Source organism: Heptranchias perlo, chromosome 44, assembly GCF_035084215.1.
Source record: "Heptranchias perlo isolate sHepPer1 chromosome 44, sHepPer1.hap1, whole genome shotgun sequence".
Taxonomy (NCBI): Eukaryota; Metazoa; Chordata; class Chondrichthyes; order Hexanchiformes; family Hexanchidae; genus Heptranchias; species Heptranchias perlo.
In genome coordinates, this window is record NC_090368.1 from 869,482 (window position 1) to 894,246 (window position 24,765).

The 24,765-nt window shown below is 51.0% G+C and overlaps 1 protein-coding gene across 1 annotated transcript in view; it reads left to right on the forward strand.

Annotated features, from left to right (window-relative positions):
- sf3b4 (splicing factor 3b, subunit 4) overlaps window positions 1-24,765 on the forward strand; it is a 44,634-nt gene that overhangs the window by 11,338 nt on the left and 8,531 nt on the right. Inside the window, exon 2 of the mRNA XM_067975832.1 lies at window positions 24,094-24,222. Coding sequence (XP_067831933.1) covers window positions 24,094-24,222 — 129 coding nt within the window. The remainder of the gene's footprint in view (window positions 1-24,093; window positions 24,223-24,765) is intronic.

The following is a 24,765-nucleotide window of genomic DNA, read 5'->3' on the forward strand; positions in this document are numbered from 1 at the left end:
CTCCATAGTGTTCCTGCACACACACAGCTCTCCATCGTGTTCCTGTACACACACACAGCATTCCATAGTGTTCCTGTACACACACACAGCTCTCCATAGTGTTCCTGTACACACAGCATTCCATAGTGTTCCTGTACACACACAGCATTTCATAGTGTTCCTGTACACACACAGCATTCCATAGTGTTCCTGTACACACACAGCTCTTCATCGTGTTCCTGTGCGCGCACACAGCTCTCCGTAGTGTTCCTGTACACACACACAGCTCTCCATCGTGTTCCTGTGCACACACACAGCGCTCCATCGTGTTCCTGTGCACACACACAGCGCTCCATCGTGTTCCTGTGCACACACACAGCGCTCCATCGTGTTCCTGTGCACACACACAGCGCTCCATCGTGTTCCTGTGCACACACACAGCGCTCCATCGTGTTCCTGTGCACACACACAGCGCTCCATCGTGTTCCTGTGCACACACACAGCGCTCCATCGTGTTCCTGTGCACACACACAGCGCTCCATCGTGTTCCTGTGCACACACACAGCGCTCCATCGTGTTCCTGTGCACACACACAGCGCTCCATCGTGTTCCTGTGCACACACACAGCGCTCCATCGTGTTCCTGTGCACACACACAGCGCTCCATCGTGTTCCTGTGCACACACACACCGCTCCATCGTGTTCCTGGACACACACACACCGCTCCATTGTGTTCCTGTACACAGACACACACAACACTCCATTGTGTTCCTGCACACACACAGCTCTCCGTAGTGTTGATGTACACGCACACAGCTCTCCGTAGTGTTCATGTACACGCACACAGCTCTCCGCAGTGTTCCTGTACACGCACACAGCACTCCATAGTGTTGATGTACACGCACACAGCTCTCCGTTGTGTTCATGGACACGCACACAGCTCTCCGTGGTGTTCATGTACACGCACACAGCTCTCCGTGGTGTTCATGTACACGCACACAGCTCTCCGTGGTGTTCATGTACACGCACACAGCTCTCCGTGGTGTTCCTGTACACGCACACAGCTCTCCGTGGTGTTCCTGTACACGCACACAGCTCTCCGTAGTGTTCCTGTACACACACACAGCTCTCCATCGTGTTCCTGTACACACACACAGCTCTCCATAGTGTTCCTGGACACACACAGCTCTCCATAGTGTTCCTGGACACACACACAGCTCTCCGTAGTGTTCCTGTACACACACACAGCTCTCCATCGTGTTCCTGTACACACACACAGCTCTCCATAGTGTTCCTGGACACACACAGCTCTCCATTGTGTTCCTGTACACACACAGCTCTCCATAGTGTTCCTGTACACACACAGCTCTCCATAGTGTTCCTGTACACACACAGCTCTCCATAGTGTTCCTGTACACACACACAGCACTCTATAGTGTTCCTGCACACACACACATCTCTCCATTGTGTTCCTGTACACACACATAGCACTCCATAATGTTGCTGTACACAAACACACAGCTCTCCATTGTCTTACCGTACACACACACAGCTCTCCGTAGTGTTCATGTACACGCACACAGCTCTCCGTAGTGTTCATGTACACGCACACAGCTCTCCGCAGTGTTCCTGTACACGCACACAGCACTCCATAATGTTGCTGTACACAAACACACAGCTCTCCATAATGTTGCTGTACACAAACACACAGCTCTCCATCGTCTTACCGTACACACACACAGCACTCCATAGTGTTCCTGTACACACACACAGCTCTCCGTAGTGTTCATGTACACGCACACAGCTCTCCGCAGTGTTCCTGTACACGCACACAGCACTCCATAATGTTGCTGTACACAAACACACAGCTCTCCATCGTCTCACCGTACACACACGCAGCACTCCATAGTGTTCCTGCACACACACAGCATTCCATAGTGTTCCTGTACACACAGCATTCCATGGTGTTCCTGTACACACACACAGCTCTCCACAGTGTTCCTGTACACACACACAGCTCTCCACAGTGTTCCTGTACACACACACAGCTCTCCATCGTGTTCCTGGACACACAGCATTCCATAGTTTTCCTGTACACACACAGCATTCCATAGTGTTCCTGTACACACACAGCATTTCATAGTGTTCCTGTACACACACAGCATTCCATAGTGTTCCTGTACACCCACACAGCACTCCATAGTGTTCCTGTACACACACAGCTCTCCATCGTGTTCCTGTACACACACACAGCTCTCCATCGTGTTCCTGTACACACACACAGCATTCCATAGTGTTCGTGTACACACACACAGCTCTCCATAGTGTTCCTGCACACACACAGCATTCCAAAGTGTTCCTGTACACACAGCATTCCATAGTGTTCCTGTACACACACACAGCTCTCCACAGTGTTCCTGTACACACACACAGCTCTCCATCGTGTTCCTGGACACACAGCATTCCATAGTTTTCCTGTACACACACAGCATTCCATAGTGTTCCTGTACACACACAGCATTTCATAGTGTTCCTGTACACACACAGCTCCCCATAGTGTTCCTGTACACCCACACAGCACTCCATAGTGTTCCTGTACACACACAGCTCTTCATCGTGTTCCTGTGCACACACACAGCGCTCCATCGTGTTCCTGTACACACACAGCTCTTCATCGTGTTCCTGTGCGCGCACACAGCTCTCCGTAGTGTTCCTGGACACACACACAGCGCTCCATCGTGTTCCTGTGCACACACACAGCGCTCCATCGTGTTCCTGTGCACACACACAGCTTTCCATCGTGTTCCTGTACACACACACAGCTTTCCATCGTGTTCCTGTACACACACACAGCACTCCATCGTGTTCCTGCACACACACACAGCTCTCCATAGTGTTCCTGTACACACACAGCATTCCATAGTGTTCCTGTGCACACACAGCATTCCATCGTGTTCCTGTGCACACACAGCATTCCATAGTGTTCCTGTGCACACACAGCATTCCATAGTGTTCCTGTACTCACGCACAGCACTCCATCGTGTTCCTGAGCACACACACAGCTCTCCATCGTGTTCCTGAGCACACACACAGCTCTCCATTGTGTTCCTGTGCACACACACAGCTCTCCATTGTGTTCCTGTGCACACACACAGCTCTCCATCGTGTTCCTATGCACACACACAGCTCCCACAGTGTTCCTGTACACGCACAGCTCTCCAGAGTGTTCCTGTGCACACACAGCTCTCCATAGTGTTCCTGTACACACACACAGCACTCCATAGTGTTCCTGTACACACACACAGCACTCCATCGTGTTCCTGTACACATACACAGCGCTCCATAGTGTTCCTGTAAACACACACACCACTCCATAGTGTTCCTGCACACACACACAGCTCTCCATAGTGTTCCTGCACACACACACAGCTCTCCATCGTGTTCCTGCACACACACAGCTCTCCATAGTGTTCCTGTACACACACACAGCACTCCATAGTGTTCCTGTACACACACACAGCTCTCCATCGTGTTCCTGTACACATACACAGCGCTCCATAGTGTTCCTGTACACACACACCACTCCATAGTGTTCCTGTAAACACACACAGCTCTCCATAGTGTTCCTGTACACACACACAGCTCTCCATAGTGTTCCTGGACACACACACAGCACTCCATCGCGTTCCTGTACACACACACAGCACTCCATCGTGTTCCTGTACACACACACAGCGCTCCATAGTGATCCTGTACACACACACAGCACTCCATAGTGTTCCTGTACACCCACACAGCACTCCATAGTGTTCCTGTGCACACACAGCTCTTCATCGTGTTCCTGTGCGCGCACACAGCTCTCCGTAGTGTTCCTGTGCACACACACAGCGCTCCATTGTGTTCCTGTGCACACACACACCGCTCCATTGTGTTCCTGTACACACACACACACAACACTCCATTGTGTTCCTGCACACACACAGCTCTCCGTAGTGTTCATGTGCACGCACACAGCTCTCCGCAGTGTTCCTGTACACGCACACAGCACTCCATAATGTTGCTGTACACAAACACACAGCTCTCCATCGTCTTACCGTACACACACACAGCACTTCATAGTGTTCCTGTACACACACACAGCTCTCAATAGTGGTCCTGTACACACACACAACTTTCCGTAGTGTTCCTGGACTCTCACACAGCCCTCCGTAGTGTTCCTGTACACACACACAGCTCTCCGTAGTGTTCCTGTACACACACACAGCTCTCCGTAGTGTTCCTGTACACACACACTGCACTCCATAGTGTTCCTGTACACACACACTGCACTCCATAGTGTTCCTGTACACACACACAGCACTCCATAGTGTTCCTGTGTACACACACAGCTCTCCATCGTGTTCCTGTACACACACAGCTCTCCATCGTGTTCCTGTGCACACACACAGCACTCTCTTGTGTTCTTGTACACACACACAGCACTCCATAGTGTTCCTGTACACACACACAGCTCTCCATAGTGTTCCTGTGCACACACACAGCTCTCCATAGTGTTCCTGTACACACACACAGCTCTCCATAGTGTTCCTGTACACACACACAGCTCTCCATAGTGTTCCTGTACACACACACAGCTCTCCATTGTGTTCCTACACACACACACACAGCACTCCATAGTGTTCCTGTACACACAGCACTCCATAATGTTCCTGTGCGCACACACACAGCACGCCATAATGTTCCTGTGCACACACAGCACTCCATCGTGTTCCTGCACACACACACACCACTCCATAGTGTTCCTGCACACACACACACCACTCCATAGTGTTCCTGTGCACACACACATATCTCCATAGTGTTCCTGCACACACACAGCTCTCCATAGTGTTCCTGCACACACACAGCTCTCCATAGTGTTCCTGTGCACACACACAGCTCTCCATAGTGTTCCTGTACACACACACAGCTCTCCATAGTGTTCCTGTACATACAAACAGCTCTCCATCGTGTTCCTGTACACGCACAGCTCTCCATAGTGTTCCTGTACACGCACAGCTCTCCATAGTGTTCCTGTACACGCACAGCTCTCCATTGTGTTCCTGTACACACATACAGCACTCCATAGTGTTGCTGTACACACATACAGCACTCCATAGTGTTGCTGTACACACATACAGCACTCCATAGTGTTCCTGTACACACACACATCTCTCCATAGTGTTCCTGCACACACACAGCTCTCCATAGTGTTCCTGCACACACACAGCTCTCCATAGTGTTCCTGCACACACACAGCTCTCCATAGTGTTCCTGTGCACACACACAGCTCTCCATAGTGTTCCTGTACACACAAACAGCTCTCCATAGTGTTCCTGTACACACACAGCTCTCCATAGTGTTCCTGCACACACACAGCTCTCCATAGTGTTCCTGCACACACACAGCTCTCCATAGTGTTCCTGCACACACACAGCTCTCCATAGTGTTCCTGTGCACACACACAGCTCTCCATCGTGTTCCTGTACACACAAACAGCTCTCCATAGTGTTCCTGTACACACACAGCACTCCATAGTGTTCCTGTACACACACACAGCACTCCATCGTGTTCCTGCACACACCCACAGCACTCCATCGTGTTCCTGCACACACCCACAGCACTCCATAGTGTTCCTGCACACACACAGCTCTCCATCGTGTTCCTGTACACACACACAGCATTCCATAGTGTTCCTGTACACACACACAGCTCTCCATAGTGTTCCTGTACACACAGCATTCCATAGTGTTCCTGTACACACACAGCATTTCATAGTGTTCCTGTACACACACAGCATTCCATAGTGTTCCTGTACACACACAGCTCTTCATCGTGTTCCTGTGCGCGCACACAGCTCTCCGTAGTGTTCCTGTACACACACACAGCTCTCCATCGTGTTCCTGTGCACACACACAGCGCTCCATCGTGTTCCTGTGCACACACACAGCGCTCCATCGTGTTCCTGTGCACACACACAGCGCTCCATCGTGTTCCTGTGCACACACACAGCGCTCCATCGTGTTCCTGTGCACACACACAGCGCTCCATCGTGTTCCTGTGCACACACACAGCGCTCCATCGTGTTCCTGTGCACACACACAGCGCTCCATCGTGTTCCTGTGCACACACACAGCGCTCCATCGTGTTCCTGTGCACACACACAGCGCTCCATCGTGTTCCTGTGCACACACACAGCGCTCCATCGTGTTCCTGTGCACACACACAGCGCTCCATCGTGTTCCTGTGCACACACACAGCGCTCCATCGTGTTCCTGTGCACACACACAGCGCTCCATCGTGTTCCTGTGCACACACACACCGCTCCATCGTGTTCCTGGACACACACACATCGCTCCATTGTGTTCCTGTACACAGACACACACAACACTCCATTGTGTTCCTGCACACACACAGCTCTCCGTAGTGTTGATGTACACGCACACAGCTCTCCGTAGTGTTCATGTACACGCACACAGCTCTCCGTTGTGTTCATGGACACGCACACAGCTCTCCGTGGTGTTCATGTACACGCACACAGCTCTCCGTGGTGTTCATGTACACGCACACAGCTCTCCGTGGTGTTCATGTACACGCACACAGCTCTCCGTGGTGGTCCTGTACACGCACACAGCTCTCCGTGGTGTTCCTGTACACGCACACAGCTCTCCATAGTGTTCCTGGACACACACAGCTCTCCATAGTGTTCCTGGACACACACAGCTCTCCATTGTGTTCCTGTACACACACAGCTCTCCATAGTGTTCCTGTACACACACAGCTCTCCATAGTGTTCCTGTACACACACAGCTCTCCATAGTGTTCCTGTACACACACACAGCACTCTATAGTGTTCCTGCACACACACACATCTCTCCATTGTGTTCCTGTACACACACATAGCACTCCATAATGTTGCTGTACACAAACACACAGCTCTCCATTGTCTTACCGTACACACACACAGCTCTCCGTAGTGTTCATGTACACGCACACAGCTCTCCGTAGTGTTCATGTACACGCACACAGCTCTCCGCAGTGTTCCTGTACACGCACACAGCACTCCATAATGTTGCTGTACACAAACACACAGCTCTCCATAATGTTGCTGTACACAAACACACAGCTCTCCATCGTCTTACCGTACACACACACAGCACTCCATAGTGTTCCTGTACACACACACAGCTCTCCGTAGTGTTCATGTACACGCACACAGCTCTCCGCAGTGTTCCTGTACACGCACACAGCACTCCATAATGTTGCTGTACACAAACACACAGCTCTCCATCGTCTCACCGTACACACACGCAGCACTCCATAGTGTTCCTGTACACACACACAGCTCTCAATAGTGGTCCTGTACACACACACAACTCTCCATCGTGTTCCTGCACACACACAGCTCTCCATAGTGTTCCTGGACTCACACACAGCCCTCCACAGTGTTCCTGTACACACACACAGCTCTCCGTCGTGTTCCTGTACACACACAGCTCTCCATCGTGTTCCTGCACACACACAGCTCTCCATCGTGTTCCTGTACACACACAGCTCTCCATCGTGTTCCTGTACACACACAGCTCTCCATCGTGTTCCTGCACACACACAGCTCTCCATCGTGTTCCTGCACACACACAGCTCTCCATCGTGTTCCTGTACACACACAGCTCTCCATAGTGTTCCTGTACACGCACAGCTCTCCATAGTGTTCCTGTACACGCACAGCTCTCCATTGTGTTCCTGTACACACATACAGCACTCCATAGTGTTGCTGTACACACATACAGCACTCCATAGTGTTGCTGTACACACATACAGCACTCCATAGTGTTCCTGTACACACACACATCTCTCCATAGTGTTCCTGCACACACACAGCTCTCCATAGTGTTCCTGCACACACACAGCTCTCCATAGTGTTCCTGCACACACACAGCTCTCCATAGTGTTCCTGTGCACACACACAGCTCTCCATAGTGTTCCTGTACACACAAACAGCTCTCCATAGTGTTCCTGTACACACACAGCTCTCCATAGTGTTCCTGCACACACACAGCTCTCCATAGTGTTCCTGCACACACACAGCTCTCCATAGTGTTCCTGCACACACACAGCTCTCCATAGTGTTCCTGTGCACACACACAGCTCTCCATAGTGTTCCTGTACACACAAACAGCTCTCCATAGTGTTCCTGTACACACACAGCACTCCATAGTGTTCCTGTACACACACACAGCACTCCATCGTGTTCCTGCACACACCCACAGCACTCCATCGTGTTCCTGCACACACCCACAGCACTCCATAGTGTTCCTGCACACACACAGCTCTCCATCGTGTTCCTGTACACACACACAGCATTCCATAGTGTTCCTGTACACACACACAGCTCTCCATAGTGTTCCTGTACACACAGCATTCCATAGTGTTCCTGTACACACACAGCATTTCATAGTGTTCCTGTACACACACAGCATTCCATAGTGTTCCTGTACACACACAGCTCTTCATCGTGTTCCTGTGCGCGCACACAGCTCTCCGTAGTGTTCCTGTACACACACACAGCTCTCCATCGTGTTCCTGTGCACACACACAGCGCTCCATCGTGTTCCTGTGCACACACACAGCGCTCCATCGTGTTCCTGTGCACACACACAGCGCTCCATCGTGTTCCTGTGCACACACACAGCGCTCCATCGTGTTCCTGTGCACACACACAGCGCTCCATCGTGTTCCTGTGCACACACACAGCGCTCCATCGTGTTCCTGTGCACACACACAGCGCTCCATCGTGTTCCTGTGCACACACACAGCGCTCCATCGTGTTCCTGTGCACACACACAGCGCTCCATCGTGTTCCTGTGCACACACACAGCGCTCCATCGTGTTCCTGTGCACACACACAGCGCTCCATCGTGTTCCTGTGCACACACACAGCGCTCCATCGTGTTCCTGTGCACACACACACCGCTCCATCGTGTTCCTGGACACACACACATCGCTCCATTGTGTTCCTGTACACAGACACACACAACACTCCATTGTGTTCCTGCACACACACAGCTCTCCGTAGTGTTGATGTACACGCACACAGCTCTCCGTAGTGTTCATGTACACGCACACAGCTCTCCGTTGTGTTCATGGACACGCACACAGCTCTCCGTGGTGTTCATGTACACGCACACAGCTCTCCGTGGTGTTCATGTACACGCACACAGCTCTCCGTGGTGTTCATGTACACGCACACAGCTCTCCGTGGTGGTCCTGTACACGCACACAGCTCTCCGTGGTGTTCCTGTACACGCACACAGCTCTCCATAGTGTTCCTGGACACACACAGCTCTCCATAGTGTTCCTGGACACACACAGCTCTCCATTGTGTTCCTGTACACACACAGCTCTCCATAGTGTTCCTGTACACACACAGCTCTCCATAGTGTTCCTGTACACACACAGCTCTCCATAGTGTTCCTGTACACACACACAGCACTCTATAGTGTTCCTGCACACACACACATCTCTCCATTGTGTTCCTGTACACACACATAGCACTCCATAATGTTGCTGTACACAAACACACAGCTCTCCATTGTCTTACCGTACACACACACAGCTCTCCGTAGTGTTCATGTACACGCACACAGCTCTCCGTAGTGTTCATGTACACGCACACAGCTCTCCGCAGTGTTCCTGTACACGCACACAGCACTCCATAATGTTGCTGTACACAAACACACAGCTCTCCATAATGTTGCTGTACACAAACACACAGCTCTCCATCGTCTTACCGTACACACACACAGCACTCCATAGTGTTCCTGTACACACACACAGCTCTCCGTAGTGTTCATGTACACGCACACAGCTCTCCGCAGTGTTCCTGTACACGCACACAGCACTCCATAATGTTGCTGTACACAAACACACAGCTCTCCATCGTCTCACCGTACACACACGCAGCACTCCATAGTGTTCCTGTACACACACACAGCTCTCAATAGTGGTCCTGTACACACACACAACTCTCCATCGTGTTCCTGCACACACACAGCTCTCCATAGTGTTCCTGGACTCACACACAGCCCTCCACAGTGTTCCTGTACACACACACAGCTCTCCGTCGTGTTCCTGTACACACACAGCTCTCCATCGTGTTCCTGCACACACACAGCTCTCCATCGTGTTCCTGTACACACACAGCTCTCCATCGTGTTCCTGTACACACACAGCTCTCCATCGTGTTCCTGAACACACACACAGCACTCTCTTGTGTTCCTGTACACACACACAGCACTCCATAGTGTTCCTGTACACACACACAGCTCTCCATAGTGTTCCGGTGCACACACACAGCTCTCCATAGTGTTCCTGTACACACACACAGCACTCCATCGTGTTCCTGTACACACACACAGCTCTCCGTGGTGTTCCTGTACACGCACACAGCTCTCCGTGGTGTTCCTGTACACGCACACAGCTCTCCGTAGTGTTCCTGTACACACACACAGCTCTCCATCGTGTTCCTGTACACACACACAGCTCTCCATAGTGTTCCTGGACACACACAGCTCTCCATAGTGTTCCTGGACACACACAGCTCTCCATTGTGTTCCTGTACACACACAGCTCTCCATAGTGTTCCTGTACACACACAGCTCTCCATAGTGTTCCTGTACACACACACAGCACTCTATAGTGTTCCTGCACACACACACATCTCTCCATTGTGTTCCTGTACACACACATAGCACTCCATAATGTTGCTGTACACAAACACACAGCTCTCCATTGTCTTACCGTACACACACACAGCTCTCCGTAGTGTTCATGTACACGCACACAGCTCTCCGTAGTGTTCATGTACACGCACACAGCTCTCCGCAGTGTTCCTGTACACGCACACAGCACTCCATAATGTTGCTGTACACAAACACACAGCTCTCCATAATGTTGCTGTACACAAACACACAGCTCTCCATCGTCTTACCGTACACACACACAGCACTCCATAGTGTTCCTGTACACACACACAGCTCTCCGTAGTGTTCATGTACACGCACACAGCTCTCCGCAGTGTTCCTGTACACGCACACAGCACTCCATAATGTTGCTGTACACAAACACACAGCTCTCCATCGTCTCACCGTACACACACGCAGCACTCCATAGTGTTCCTGTACACACACACAGCTCTCAATAGTGGTCCTGTACACACACACAACTCTCCATCGTGTTCCTGCACACACACAGCTCTCCATAGTGTTCCTGGACTCACACACAGCCCTCCACAGTGTTCCTGTACACACACACAGCTCTCCGTCGTGTTCCTGTACACACACAGCTCTCCATCGTGTTCCTGCACACACACAGCTCTCCATCGTGTTCCTGTACACACACAGCTCTCCATCGTGTTCCTGTACACACACAGCTCTCCATCGTGTTCCTGAACACACACACAGCACTCTCTTGTGTTCCTGTACACACACACAGCACTCCATAGTGTTCCTGTACACACACACAGCTCTCCATAGTGTTCCGGTGCACACACACAGCTCTCCATAGTGTTCCTGTACACACACACAGCACTCCATCGTGTTCCTGTACACACACACAGCTCTCCATCGTGTTCCTGTACACACACACAGCACTCCATCGTGTTCCTGTGCACACACACAGCACTCTCTTGTGTTCCTGTACACACACACAGCACTCCATCGTGTTCATGTGCACACACACAGCTCTCTGTAGTGTTCCTGTGCACACTGAGCTCTCCATAGTGTTCCTGTACACACACACAGCTCTCCATAGTGTTCCTGTACACACACAGAGCTCTCCATCGTGTTCCAGTACACACACACAGCTCTCCATCGTGTTCCAGTACACACACACAGCACTCCATAGTGTTCCTGTACACACACACAGCTCTCCATAGTGTTCCAGTAGACACACACACAGCACTCCATAGTGTTCCTGTACACACACACAGCTGTCCATAGTGTTCCTGTACACACACACAGCTCTCCATAGTGTTCCTGTACACACACAGCATTCCAGAGTGTTCCTGTACACACACAGCTCCCCATCGTGTTCCTGTACACACACAGCTCTCCATCGTGTTCCTGTACACACACACAGCATTCCATAGTGTTCCTGTACACACACACAGCTCTCCATAGTGTTCCTGTACACACACAGAGCACTCCATAATGTTCCTGTACACACACAGCTCTCCATGGTGTTCCTGTACACACACAGCTCTCCATCGTGTTCCTGTACACACACACACAGCATTCCATAATGTTCCTGCGCACACACACAGCATTCCATAATGTTCCTGCACACACACAGCACTCCATTGTGTTCCTACACACACACACAGCACTCCATTGTGTTCCTACACACACACAGCACTCCATAGTGTTCCTGTACACACACACAGCACTCTCTTGTGTTCCTGTACACACACACAGCACTCCATCGTGTTCCTGTGCACACACACAGCTCTCTGCAGTGTTCCTGTGCACACTGAGCTCTCCATAGTGTTCCTGTGCACACACACAGCTCTCCATAGTGTTCCAGTACACACACACAGCTCTCCATAGTGTTCCTGTACACACACACAGCTCTCCATAGTGTTCCTGTACACACACAGCATTCCATCGTGTTCCTGTACACACACGGCATTCCATCGTGTTCCTGTACACACACAGCTCCCCATCGTGTTCCTGTACACACACAGCTCTCCATCGTGTTCCTGTACACACACAGCTCTCCATCGTGTTCCTGTACACACACAGCTCTCCATCGTGTTCCTGTACACACACAGCTCTCCATAGTGTTCCTGGAAACACACACAGCATTCCATAGTGTTCCTGGAAACACACACAGCATTCCATAGTGTTCCTGTCCACACACACAGCTCTGTATAGTGTTCCTGTACACACACACAGCTCTCCATAGTTTTCCTGTACACACACAGCTCTCCATAGTGTTCCTGTACACATACACACAGCATTCCATAATGTTCCTGCGCGCACACACACAGCATTCCATAATGTTCCTGCACACACACAGCACTCCATGGTGTTCCTGTGCACACACACAGCTCTCCATAATGTTCATGTGTACACACACACACAGCATTCCATAGTGTTCCTGTGCACACACAGCTCTCCATAGTGTTCCTGTACACACACAGCTCTCCATAGTGTTCCTGTACACACACAGCTCTCCATAGTGTTCCTGTACACACACAGCTCTCCATAGTGTTCCTGTACGCACACACAGCTTTCCATCGTGTTCCTGTACACACACACAGCACTCCATCGTGTTCCTGCACACACACACAGCTCTTCATAGTGTTCCTGTACACACACAGCATTCCATAGTGTTCCTGTGCACACACAGCATTCCATAGTGTTCCTGTGCACACACAGCATTCCATAGTGTTCCTGTGCACACACAGCATTCCATGGTGTTCCTGTGCACACACAGCATTCCATCGTGTTCCTGTGCACACACAGCATTCCATAGTGTTCCTGTGCACACACAGCATTCCATAGTGTTCCTGTACACACACACAGCTCTCCATCGTGTCGTGTTCCTGTACACACACACAGCTCTCCATAGTGTTCCTGTCCACACACACAGCTCTCCATAGTGTTCCTGTGCACACACAGCTCTCCATAGTGTTCCTGTACACACACACAGCTCTCCAGAGTGTTCCTGTACACACACACAGCTCTCCATAGTGTTCCTGTACACACACAGCTCTCCATAGTGTTCCTGTACACGCACACAGCTCTCCATAGTGTTCCTGTGCACACACAGCTCTCCATAGTGTTCCTGTACACACACACAGCATTCCATAGTGTTCCTGTACACACACAGCTCTCCATAGTGTTCCTGTGCACACACACAGCATTCCATAGTGTTCCTGTACTCACGCACAGCACTCCATCGTGTTCCTGAGCACACACACAGCTCTCCATCGTGTTCCTGTGCACACACACAGCTCTCCATCGTGTTCCTGTGCACACACACAGCTCTCCATCGTGTTCCTGTGCGCACACACAGCTCTCCATCGTGTTCCTGTGCGCACACACAGCTCTCCATCGTGTTCGTGTGCACACACACAGCTCTCCATCGTGTTCCTATGCACACACACAGCTCTCCATAGTGTTCCTGTACACGCACAGCTCTCCATAGTGTTCCTGTACACACACAGCTCTCCATAGTGTTCCTGTACACACACACAGCACTCCATCGTGTTCCTGTGCACACACACAGCTCTCCATAGTGTTCCAGTACACACACACAGCTCTCCATAGTGTTCCTGTACACACACACAGCTCTCCATAGTGTTCCTGTACACACACAGCATTCCATCGTGTTCCTGTACACACACAGCTCCCCATCGTGTTCCTGTACACACACAGCTCTCCATCGTGTTCCTGTACACACACAGCTCTCCATCGTGTTCCTGTACACACACAGCTCTCCATCGTGTTCCTGTACACACACAGCTCTCCATAGTGTTCCTGGAAACACACACAGCATTCCATAGTGTTCCTGGAAACACACACAGCATTCCATAGTGTTCCTGTCCACACACACAGCTCTGTATAGTGTTCCTGTACACACACACAGCTCTCCATAGTTTTCCTGTACACACACATAGCACTCCATAATGTTCCTGTACACACACAGCTCTCCATAGTGTTCCTGTACACACACACACAGCATTCCATAATGTTCCTGCGCGCACACACACAGCATTCCATAATGTTCCTGCACACACACAGCACTCCATGGTGTTCCTGTGCACACACACAGCTCTCCATAATGTTCATGTGTACACACACACACAGCATTCCATAATGTTCCTGTGCACACACAGCTCTCCATAGTGTTCCTGTACACACACAGCTCTCCATAGTGTTCCTGTACACACACAGCTCTCCATAGTGTTCCTGTACACACACAGCTCTCCATAGTGTTCCTGTACGCACACACAGCTTTCCATCGTGTTCCTGTACACACACACAGCACTCCATCGTGTTCCTGCACACACACACAGCTCTTCATAGTGTTCCTGTACACACACAGCATTCCATAGTGTTCCTGTGCACACACAGCATTCCATAGTGTTCCTGTGCACACACAGCATTCCATAGTGTTCCTGTGCACACACAGCATTCCATCGTGTTCCTGTGCACACACAGCATTCCATAGTGTTCCTGTGCACACACAGCATTCCATAGTGTTCCTGTACACACACACAGCTCTCCATAGTGTTCCTGTCCACACACACAGCTCTCCAGAGTGTTCCTGTGCACACACAGCTCTCCATAGTGTTCCTGTACACACACACAGCTCTCCAGAGTGTTCCTGTACACACACACAGCTCTCCATCGTGTTCCTGTACACACACAGCTCTCCATAGTGTTCCTGTACACACACACAGCATTCCATAGTGTTCCTGTACACACACAGCTCTCCATAGTGTTCCTGTGCACACACACAGCATTCCATAGTGTTCCTGTACTCACGCACAGCACTCCATCGTGTTCCTGAGCACACACACAGCTCTCCATCGTGTTCCTGTGCACACACACAGCTCTCCATTGTGTTCGTGTGCACACACACAGCTCTCCATAGTGTTCCTGTACACGCACAGCTCTCCATAGTGTTCCTGTACACACACAGCTCTCCATAGTGTTCCTGTACACACACACAGCACTCCATCGTGTTCCTGTGCACACACACAGCTCTCTGCAGTGTTCCTGTGCACACTGAGCTCTCCATCGTGTTCCTGTGCACACTGAGCTCTCCATCGTGTTCCTGTGCACACACACAGCTCTCCATAGTGTTCCTGTACACACACACAGCTCTCCATAGTGTTCCTGTACACACACACTGCTCTCCATAGTGTTCCAGTACACACACACAGCTCTCCATAGTGTTCCTGGACACACACACAGCTCTCCATAGTGTTCCTGTACACACACAGCATTCCAGAGTGTTCCTGTACACACACAGCTCCCCATCGTGTTCCTGTACACACACAGCTCTCCATCGTGTTCCTGTACACACACAGCTCTCCATCGTGTTCCTGTACACACACAGCTCTCCATCGTGTTCCTGTACACACACAGCTCTCCATCGTGTTCCTGTACACACACAGCTCTCCATCGTGTTCCTGGAAACACACACAGCATGCCATAGTGTTCCTGGAAACACACACAGCATTCCATAGTGTTCCTGTACACACACACAGCTCTGTATAGTGTTCCTGTACACACACACAGCTCTCCATAGTTTTCCTGTACACACACATAGCACTCCATAATGTTCCTGTACACACACAGCTCTCCATGGTGTTCCTGTACACACACAGCTCTCCATAGTGTTCCTGTACACACACACACAGCATTCCATAATGTTCCTGCGCGCACACACACAGCATTCCATAATGTTCCTGCACACACACAGCACTCCATGGTGTTCCTGTGCACACACACAGCTCTCCATAATGTTCCTGTGTACACACACACACAGCATTCCATAATGTTCCTGTGCACACACAGCTCTCCATAGTGTTCCTGTACACACACAGCTCTCCATAGTGTTCCTGTACACACACAGCTCTCCATAGTGTTCCTGTACACACACAGCTCTCCATAGTGTTCCTGTACACACACAGCTCTCCATAGTGTTCCTGTACGCACACACAGCTTTCCATCGTGTTCCTGTGCACACACACAGCACTCCATCGTGTTCCTGCACACACACACAGCTCTCCATAGTGTTCCTGTACACACACAGCATTCCATAGTGTTCCTGTGCACACACAGCATTCCATAGTGTTCCTGTGCACACACAGCATTCCATAGTGTTCCTGTACACACACACAGCTCTCCATCGTGTCGTGTTCCTGTACACACACACAGCTCTCCATAGTGTTCCTGTCCACACACACAGCTCTCCATAGTGTTCCTGTCCACACACACAGCTCTCCAGAGTGTTCCTGTGCACACACAGCTCTCCAGAGTGTTCCTGTACACACACACAGCTCTCCAGAGTGTTCCTGTACACACACACAGCTCTCCAGAGTGTTCCTGTACACACACACAGCTCTCCAGAGTGTTCCTGTACACACACACAGCTCTCCATAGTGTTCCTGTACACACACACCTCTCCATAGTGTTCCTGTACACGCACACAGCTCTCCATAGTGTTCCTGTCCACACACACAGCTCTCCATAGTGTTCCTGTCCACACACACAGCTCTCCAGAGTGTTCCTGTGCACACACAGCTCTCCAGAGTGTTCCTGTACACACACACAGCTCTCCAGAGTGTTCCTGTACACACACACAGCTCTCCAGAGTGTTCCTGTACACACACACAGCTCTCCATAGTGTTCCTGTACACACACACAGCTCTCCATAGTGTTCCTGTACACACACACAGCACTCCATAGTGTTCCTGTGCACACACACAGCACTCTCTTGTGTTCCTGTACACACACACAGCTCTCCATAGTGTTCCTGTGCACACACACAGCACTCCATCGCGTTCCTGTACACACACACAGCACTCCATAGTGTTCCTGTACACACACACAGCACTCCATCGTGTTCCTGTACACACACACAGCGCACCATAGTGTTCCTGTGCACACACACAGCTCTCCATAGTGTTCCTGTACACACACACAGCTCTCCATAGTGTTCCTGTACACACACACAGCACTCCATCGCGTTCCTGTACACACACACAGCACTCCATCGCGTTCCTGTACACACACACAGCGCTCCATAGAGTTCCTGTGCACACACACAGCTCTCCATCGTGTTCCTGTACACACACACAGCTCTCCATAGTGTTCCTGTACACACACACAGCACTCCACAGTGTTCCTGTACACACACACAGCTCTCCACAGTGTTCCTGTACACACACACAGCTCTCCATAGTGTTCCTGTACACACACACAGCACTCCATCGCGTTCCTGTTCACACACACAGCACTCCATAGTGTTCCTGTACACACACACAGCACTCCATCGTGTTCCTGTACACACACACAGCACTCCATAGTGTTCCTGTACACACACACAGCTCTCCATTGTGTTCCTGTGCGCACACACAGCGCTCCATAGAGTTCCTGTGCACACACACAGCTCTCCATCGTGTTCCTGTACACACACACAGCTCTCCATCGTGTTCCTGTACACACACAGCTCTCCATCGTGTTCCTGTACACACACAGCTCTCCATAGTGTTCCTGTACACACACACAGCACTCCACAGTGTTCCTGTACACACACACAGCTCTCCACAGTGTTCCTGTACACACACACAGCTCTCCATAGTGTTCCTGTACACACACACAGCACTCCATCGCGTTCCTGTTCACACACACAGCACTCCATAGTGTTCCTGTACACACACACAGCACTCCATCGTGTTCCTGTACACACACACAGCGCTCCATAGTGTTCCTGTACACACACACAGCTCTCCATTGTGTTCCTGTGCGCACACACAGCACTCCATAGTGTTCCTGTGCACACACACAGCTCTCCATCGTGTTCCTGTACACACACACAGCTCTCCATTGTGTTCCTGTGCGCACACACAGCACTCCATAGTGTTCCTGTGCACACACACAGCTCTCCATAGTGTTCCTGTACACACACACAGCACTCCATCGCGTTCCTGTACACACACACAGCTCTCCATCGTGTTCCTGTACACACACACAGCTCTCCATCGTGTTCCTGTGCACACACACAGCACTCCATCGCGTTCCTGTACACACACACAGCACTCCATCGTGTTCCTGTACACACACACAGCGCTCCATAGTGTTCCTGTGCGCACACACAGCACTCCATTGTGTTCCTACACACACACACACAGCACTCTCTTGTGTTCCTGTACACACACACAGCACTCCATCGTGTTCCTGTGCACACACACAGCTCTTCATCGTGTTCCTGTACACACACACAGCTCTCCATAGTGTTCCTGTGCACACACACAGCTCTCCATCGCGTTCCTGTACACACACACAGCACTCCATAGTGTTCCTGTACACACACACAGCTCTCCATAGTGTTCCTGTACACACACACAGCACTCCATAGTGTTCCTGTGCACACACACAGCACTCTCTTGTGTTCCTGTACACACACACAGCTCTCCATAGTGTTCCTGTGTACACACACAGCACTCCATCGCGTTCCTGTGCACACACAGCACTCCATCGTGTTCCTGTGCACACACACAGCTCTCCATCGTGTTCCTGCACACACACACAGCTCTCCATCGTGTTCCTGTACACACACACAGCTCTCCATAGTGTTCCTGTGCACACACACAGCTCTCCATCGCGTTCCTGTACACACACACAGCACTCCATAGTGTTCCTGTACACACACACAGCTCTCCATCGTGTTCCTGTACACACACACAGCACTCCATAGTGTTCCTGTGCACACACACAGCACTCTCTTGTGTTCCTGTACACACACACAGCTCTCCATCGTGTTCCTGTACACACACACAGCGCTCCATAGTGTTCCTGTACACACACACAGCTCTCCATCGTGTTCCTGTACACACACACAGCTCTCCATCGTGTTCCTGTACACACACACAGCGCTCCATAGTGTTCCTGTACACACACACAGCACTCCATAGTGTTCCTGTACACACACACAGCACTCCATAGTGTTCCTGTACACACACACAGCACTCCATAGTGTTCCTGTACACACACACAGCTCTCCATCGTGTTCCTGTACACACACACAGCTCTCCATCGTGTTCCTGTACACACACACAGCTCTCCATCGTGTTCCTGTACACACACACAGCACTCCATAGTGTTCCTGTGCACACACACAGCACTCTCTTGTGTTCCTGTACACACACACAGCTCTCCATCGTGTTCCTGTACACACACACAGCTCTCCATAGTGTTCCTGTGCACACACACAGCTCTCCATCGCGTTCCTGTACACACACACAGCACTCCATAGTGTTCCTGTACACACACACAGCTCTCCATCGTGTTCCTGTACACACACACAGCACTCCATAGTGTTCCTGTGCACACACACAGCACTCTCTTGTGTTCCTGTACACACACACAGCTCTCCATCGTGTTCCTGTACACACACACAGCGCTCCATAGTGTTCCTGTACACACACACAGCTCTCCATAGTGTTCCTGTACACACACACAGCACTCCATAGTGTTCCTGTGCACACACACAGCACTCTCTTGTGTTCCTGTACACACACACAGCTCTCCATCGTGTTCCTGTACACACACACAGCGCTCCATAGTGTTCCTGTACACACACACAGCTCTCCATCGTGTTCCTGTACACACACACAGCTCTCCATCGTGTTCCTGTACACACACACAGCTCTCCATCGTGTTCCTGTACACACACACAGCGCTCCATAGTGTTCCTGTACACACACACAGCACTCCATAGTGTTCCTGTACACACACACAGCACTCCATAGTGTTCCTGTACACACACACAGCACTCCATAGTGTTCCTGTACACACACACAGCTCTCCATCGTGTTCCTGTACACACACACAGCTCTCCATCGTGTTCCTGTACACACACACAGCACTCCATAGTGTTCCTGTGCACACACACAGCACTCTCTTGTGTTCCTGTACACACACACAGCACTCCATAGTGTTCCTGTACACACACACAGCACTCCATCGTGTTCCTGTACACACACACAGCGCACCATAGTGTTCCTGTGCACACACACAGCTCTCCATAGTGTTCCTGTACACACACACAGCTCTCCATAGTGTTCCTGTACACACACACAGCACTCCATCGCGTTCCTGTACACACACACAGCACTCCATCGCGTTCCTGTACACACACACAGCGCTCCATAGAGTTCCTGTGCACACACACAGCTCTCCATCGTGTTCCTGTACACACACACAGCTCTCCATAGTGTTCCTGTACACACACACAGCACTCCACAGTGTTCCTGTACACACACACAGCTCTCCACAGTGTTCCTGTACACACACACAGCTCTCCATAGTGTTCCTGTACACACACACAGCACTCCATCGCGTTCCTGTTCACACACACAGCACTCCATAGTGTTCCTGTACACACACACAGCACTCCATCGTGTTCCTGTACACACACACAGCACTCCATAGTGTTCCTGTACACACACACAGCTCTCCATTGTGTTCCTGTGCGCACACACAGCGCTCCATAGAGTTCCTGTGCACACACACAGCTCTCCATCGTGTTCCTGTACACACACACAGCTCTCCATCGTGTTCCTGTACACACACAGCTCTCCATCGTGTTCCTGTACACACACAGCTCTCCATAGTGTTCCTGTACACACACACAGCACTCCACAGTGTTCCTGTACACACACACAGCTCTCCACAGTGTTCCTGTACACACACACAGCTCTCCATAGTGTTCCTGTACACACACACAGCACTCCATCGCGTTCCTGTTCACACACACAGCACTCCATAGTGTTCCTGTACACACACACAGCACTCCATCGTGTTCCTGTACACACACACAGCGCTCCATAGTGTTCCTGTACACACACACAGCTCTCCATTGTGTTCCTGTGCGCACACACAGCACTCCATAGTGTTCCTGTGCACACACACAGCTCTCCATCGTGTTCCTGTACACACACACAGCTCTCCATTGTGTTCCTGTGCGCACACACAGCACTCCATAGTGTTCCTGTGCACACACACAGCTCTCCATAGTGTTCCTGTACACACACACAGCACTCCATCGCGTTCCTGTACACACACACAGCTCTCCATCGTGTTCCTGTACACACACACAGCTCTCCATCGTGTTCCTGTGCACACACACAGCACTCCATCGCGTTCCTGTACACACACACAGCACTCCATCGTGTTCCTGTACACACACACAGCGCTCCATAGTGTTCCTGTGCGCACACACAGCACTCCATTGTGTTCCTACACACACACACACAGCACTCTCTTGTGTTCCTGTACACACACACAGCACTCCATCGTGTTCCTGTGCACACACACAGCTCTTCATCGTGTTCCTGTACACACACACAGCTCTCCATAGTGTTCCTGTGCACACACACAGCTCTCCATCGCGTTCCTGTACACACACACAGCACTCCATAGTGTTCCTGTACACACACACAGCTCTCCATAGTGTTCCTGTACACACACACAGCACTCCATAGTGTTCCTGTGCACACACACAGCACTCTCTTGTGTTCCTGTACACACACACAGCTCTCCATAGTGTTCCTGTGTACACACACAGCACTCCATCGCGTTCCTGTGCACACACAGCACTCCATCGTGTTCCTGTGCACACACACAGCTCTCCATCGTGTTCCTGCACACACACACAGCTCTCCATCGTGTTCCTGTACACACACACAGCTCTCCATAGTGTTCCTGTGCACACACACAGCTCTCCATCGCGTTCCTGTACACACACACAGCACTCCATAGTGTTCCTGTACACACACACAGCTCTCCATCGTGTTCCTGTACACACACACAGCACTCCATAGTGTTCCTGTGCACACACACAGCACTCTCTTGTGTTCCTGTACACACACACAGCTCTCCATCGTGTTCCTGTACACACACACAGCGCTCCATAGTGTTCCTGTACACACACACAGCTCTCCATCGTGTTCCTGTACACACACACAGCTCTCCATCGTGTTCCTGTACACACACACAGCGCTCCATAGTGTTCCTGTACACACACACAGCACTCCATAGTGTTCCTGTACACACACACAGCACTCCATAGTGTTCCTGTACACACACACAGCACTCCATAGTGTTCCTGTACACACACACAGCTCTCCATCGTGTTCCTGTACACACACACAGCTCTCCATCGTGTTCCTGTACACACACACAGCTCTCCATCGTGTTCCTGTACACACACACAGCACTCCATAGTGTTCCTGTGCACACACACAGCACTCTCTTGTGTTCCTGTACACACACACAGCTCTCCATCGTGTTCCTGTACACACACACAGCTCTCCATAGTGTTCCTGTGCACACACACAGCTCTCCATCGCGTTCCTGTACACACACACAGCACTCCATAGTGTTCCTGTACACACACACAGCTCTCCATCGTGTTCCTGTACACACACACAGCACTCCATAGTGTTCCTGTGCACACACACAGCACTCTCTTGTGTTCCTGTACACACACACAGCTCTCCATCGTGTTCCTGTACACACACACAGCGCTCCATAGTGTTCCTGTACACACACACAGCTCTCCATAGTGTTCCTGTACACACACACAGCACTCCATAGTGTTCCTGTGCACACACACAGCACTCTCTTGTGTTCCTGTACACACACACAGCTCTCCATCGTGTTCCTGTACACACACACAGCGCTCCATAGTGTTCCTGTACACACACACAGCTCTCCATCGTGTTCCTGTACACACACACAGCTCTCCATCGTGTTCCTGTACACACACACAGCTCTCCATCGTGTTCCTGTACACACACACAGCGCTCCATAGTGTTCCTGTACACACACACAGCACTCCATAGTGTTCCTGTACACACACACAGCACTCCATAGTGTTCCTGTACACACACACAGCACTCCATAGTGTTCCTGTACACACACACAGCTCTCCATCGTGTTCCTGTACACACACACAGCTCTCCATCGTGTTCCTGTACACACACACAGCACTCCATAGTGTTCCTGTGCACACACACAGCACTCTCTTGTGTTCCTGTACACACACACAGCTCTCCATCGTGTTCCTGCACACACACACAGCTCTCCATAGTGTTGCTGTACACACGGCCCTGTGGTCTCTGCGGTGCGGAGACCCGTCTCACCAATGGAGCACGCGAGGAGTGCTCCCATGGCGAGACGGGTCTCCGCACCGAGGAGTGGTTTAACTCTGACAGACCTGGGCACCAGCAGTGAGAACAGCAGCCTGATAAACCTTTCCTTTTGTCTGTTAGATGCGACAGTGTACGTGGGCGGCCTGGATGAAAAGGTGAATGAACCGTTGCTATGGGAACTGTTCTTGCAGGCGGGACCAGTGGTTAACACTCACATGCCCAAAGACCGAGTGACTGGGCAGCACCAAGGTGAGTCACGTGAGGAGGCTGTCGGTTCACTCAGTGGGTGGTGAACCTGTGGAATTCTCTGCCACAGAAGGCAGTGGAGGCCAAGTCATTAGATGTATTCAAGAAGGAGATCGATAGATTTCTTCATGCTAAAGGGATATGGGGAAAAAGCGGGAGTTAGACGATCAGCCATGATCATTTTGAATGGCGGAGCAGGGCCGATGGGCCGAATGGCCTCCTCTTGCTCGTATTTTCTCTGTTAACCAAAGACCTTCCTTTGTGTAGCATTTTGTCACCTCGAATCTTTCACTGTTATTGTGGGAAAATACATTAGCCATTTTGCGCACAAGGAGATGTTTCCCTCAGTGAATCTGCTTTTGCTGATGTTGCTTGAGGAATAAATGTTGGTCCTGACACTGCGGAGAATTTCCCCGTTCTTCAAGGATTGTTGTGGGACCTTCACCATTTTCTCATTCGTTCTGGGGATGTGGGCGTCACTGACGAGGCCGCCATTTATTGCCCATCCCCGAGTTATCCTCGAGAAGGTGGTACTGAGCCTCCTTC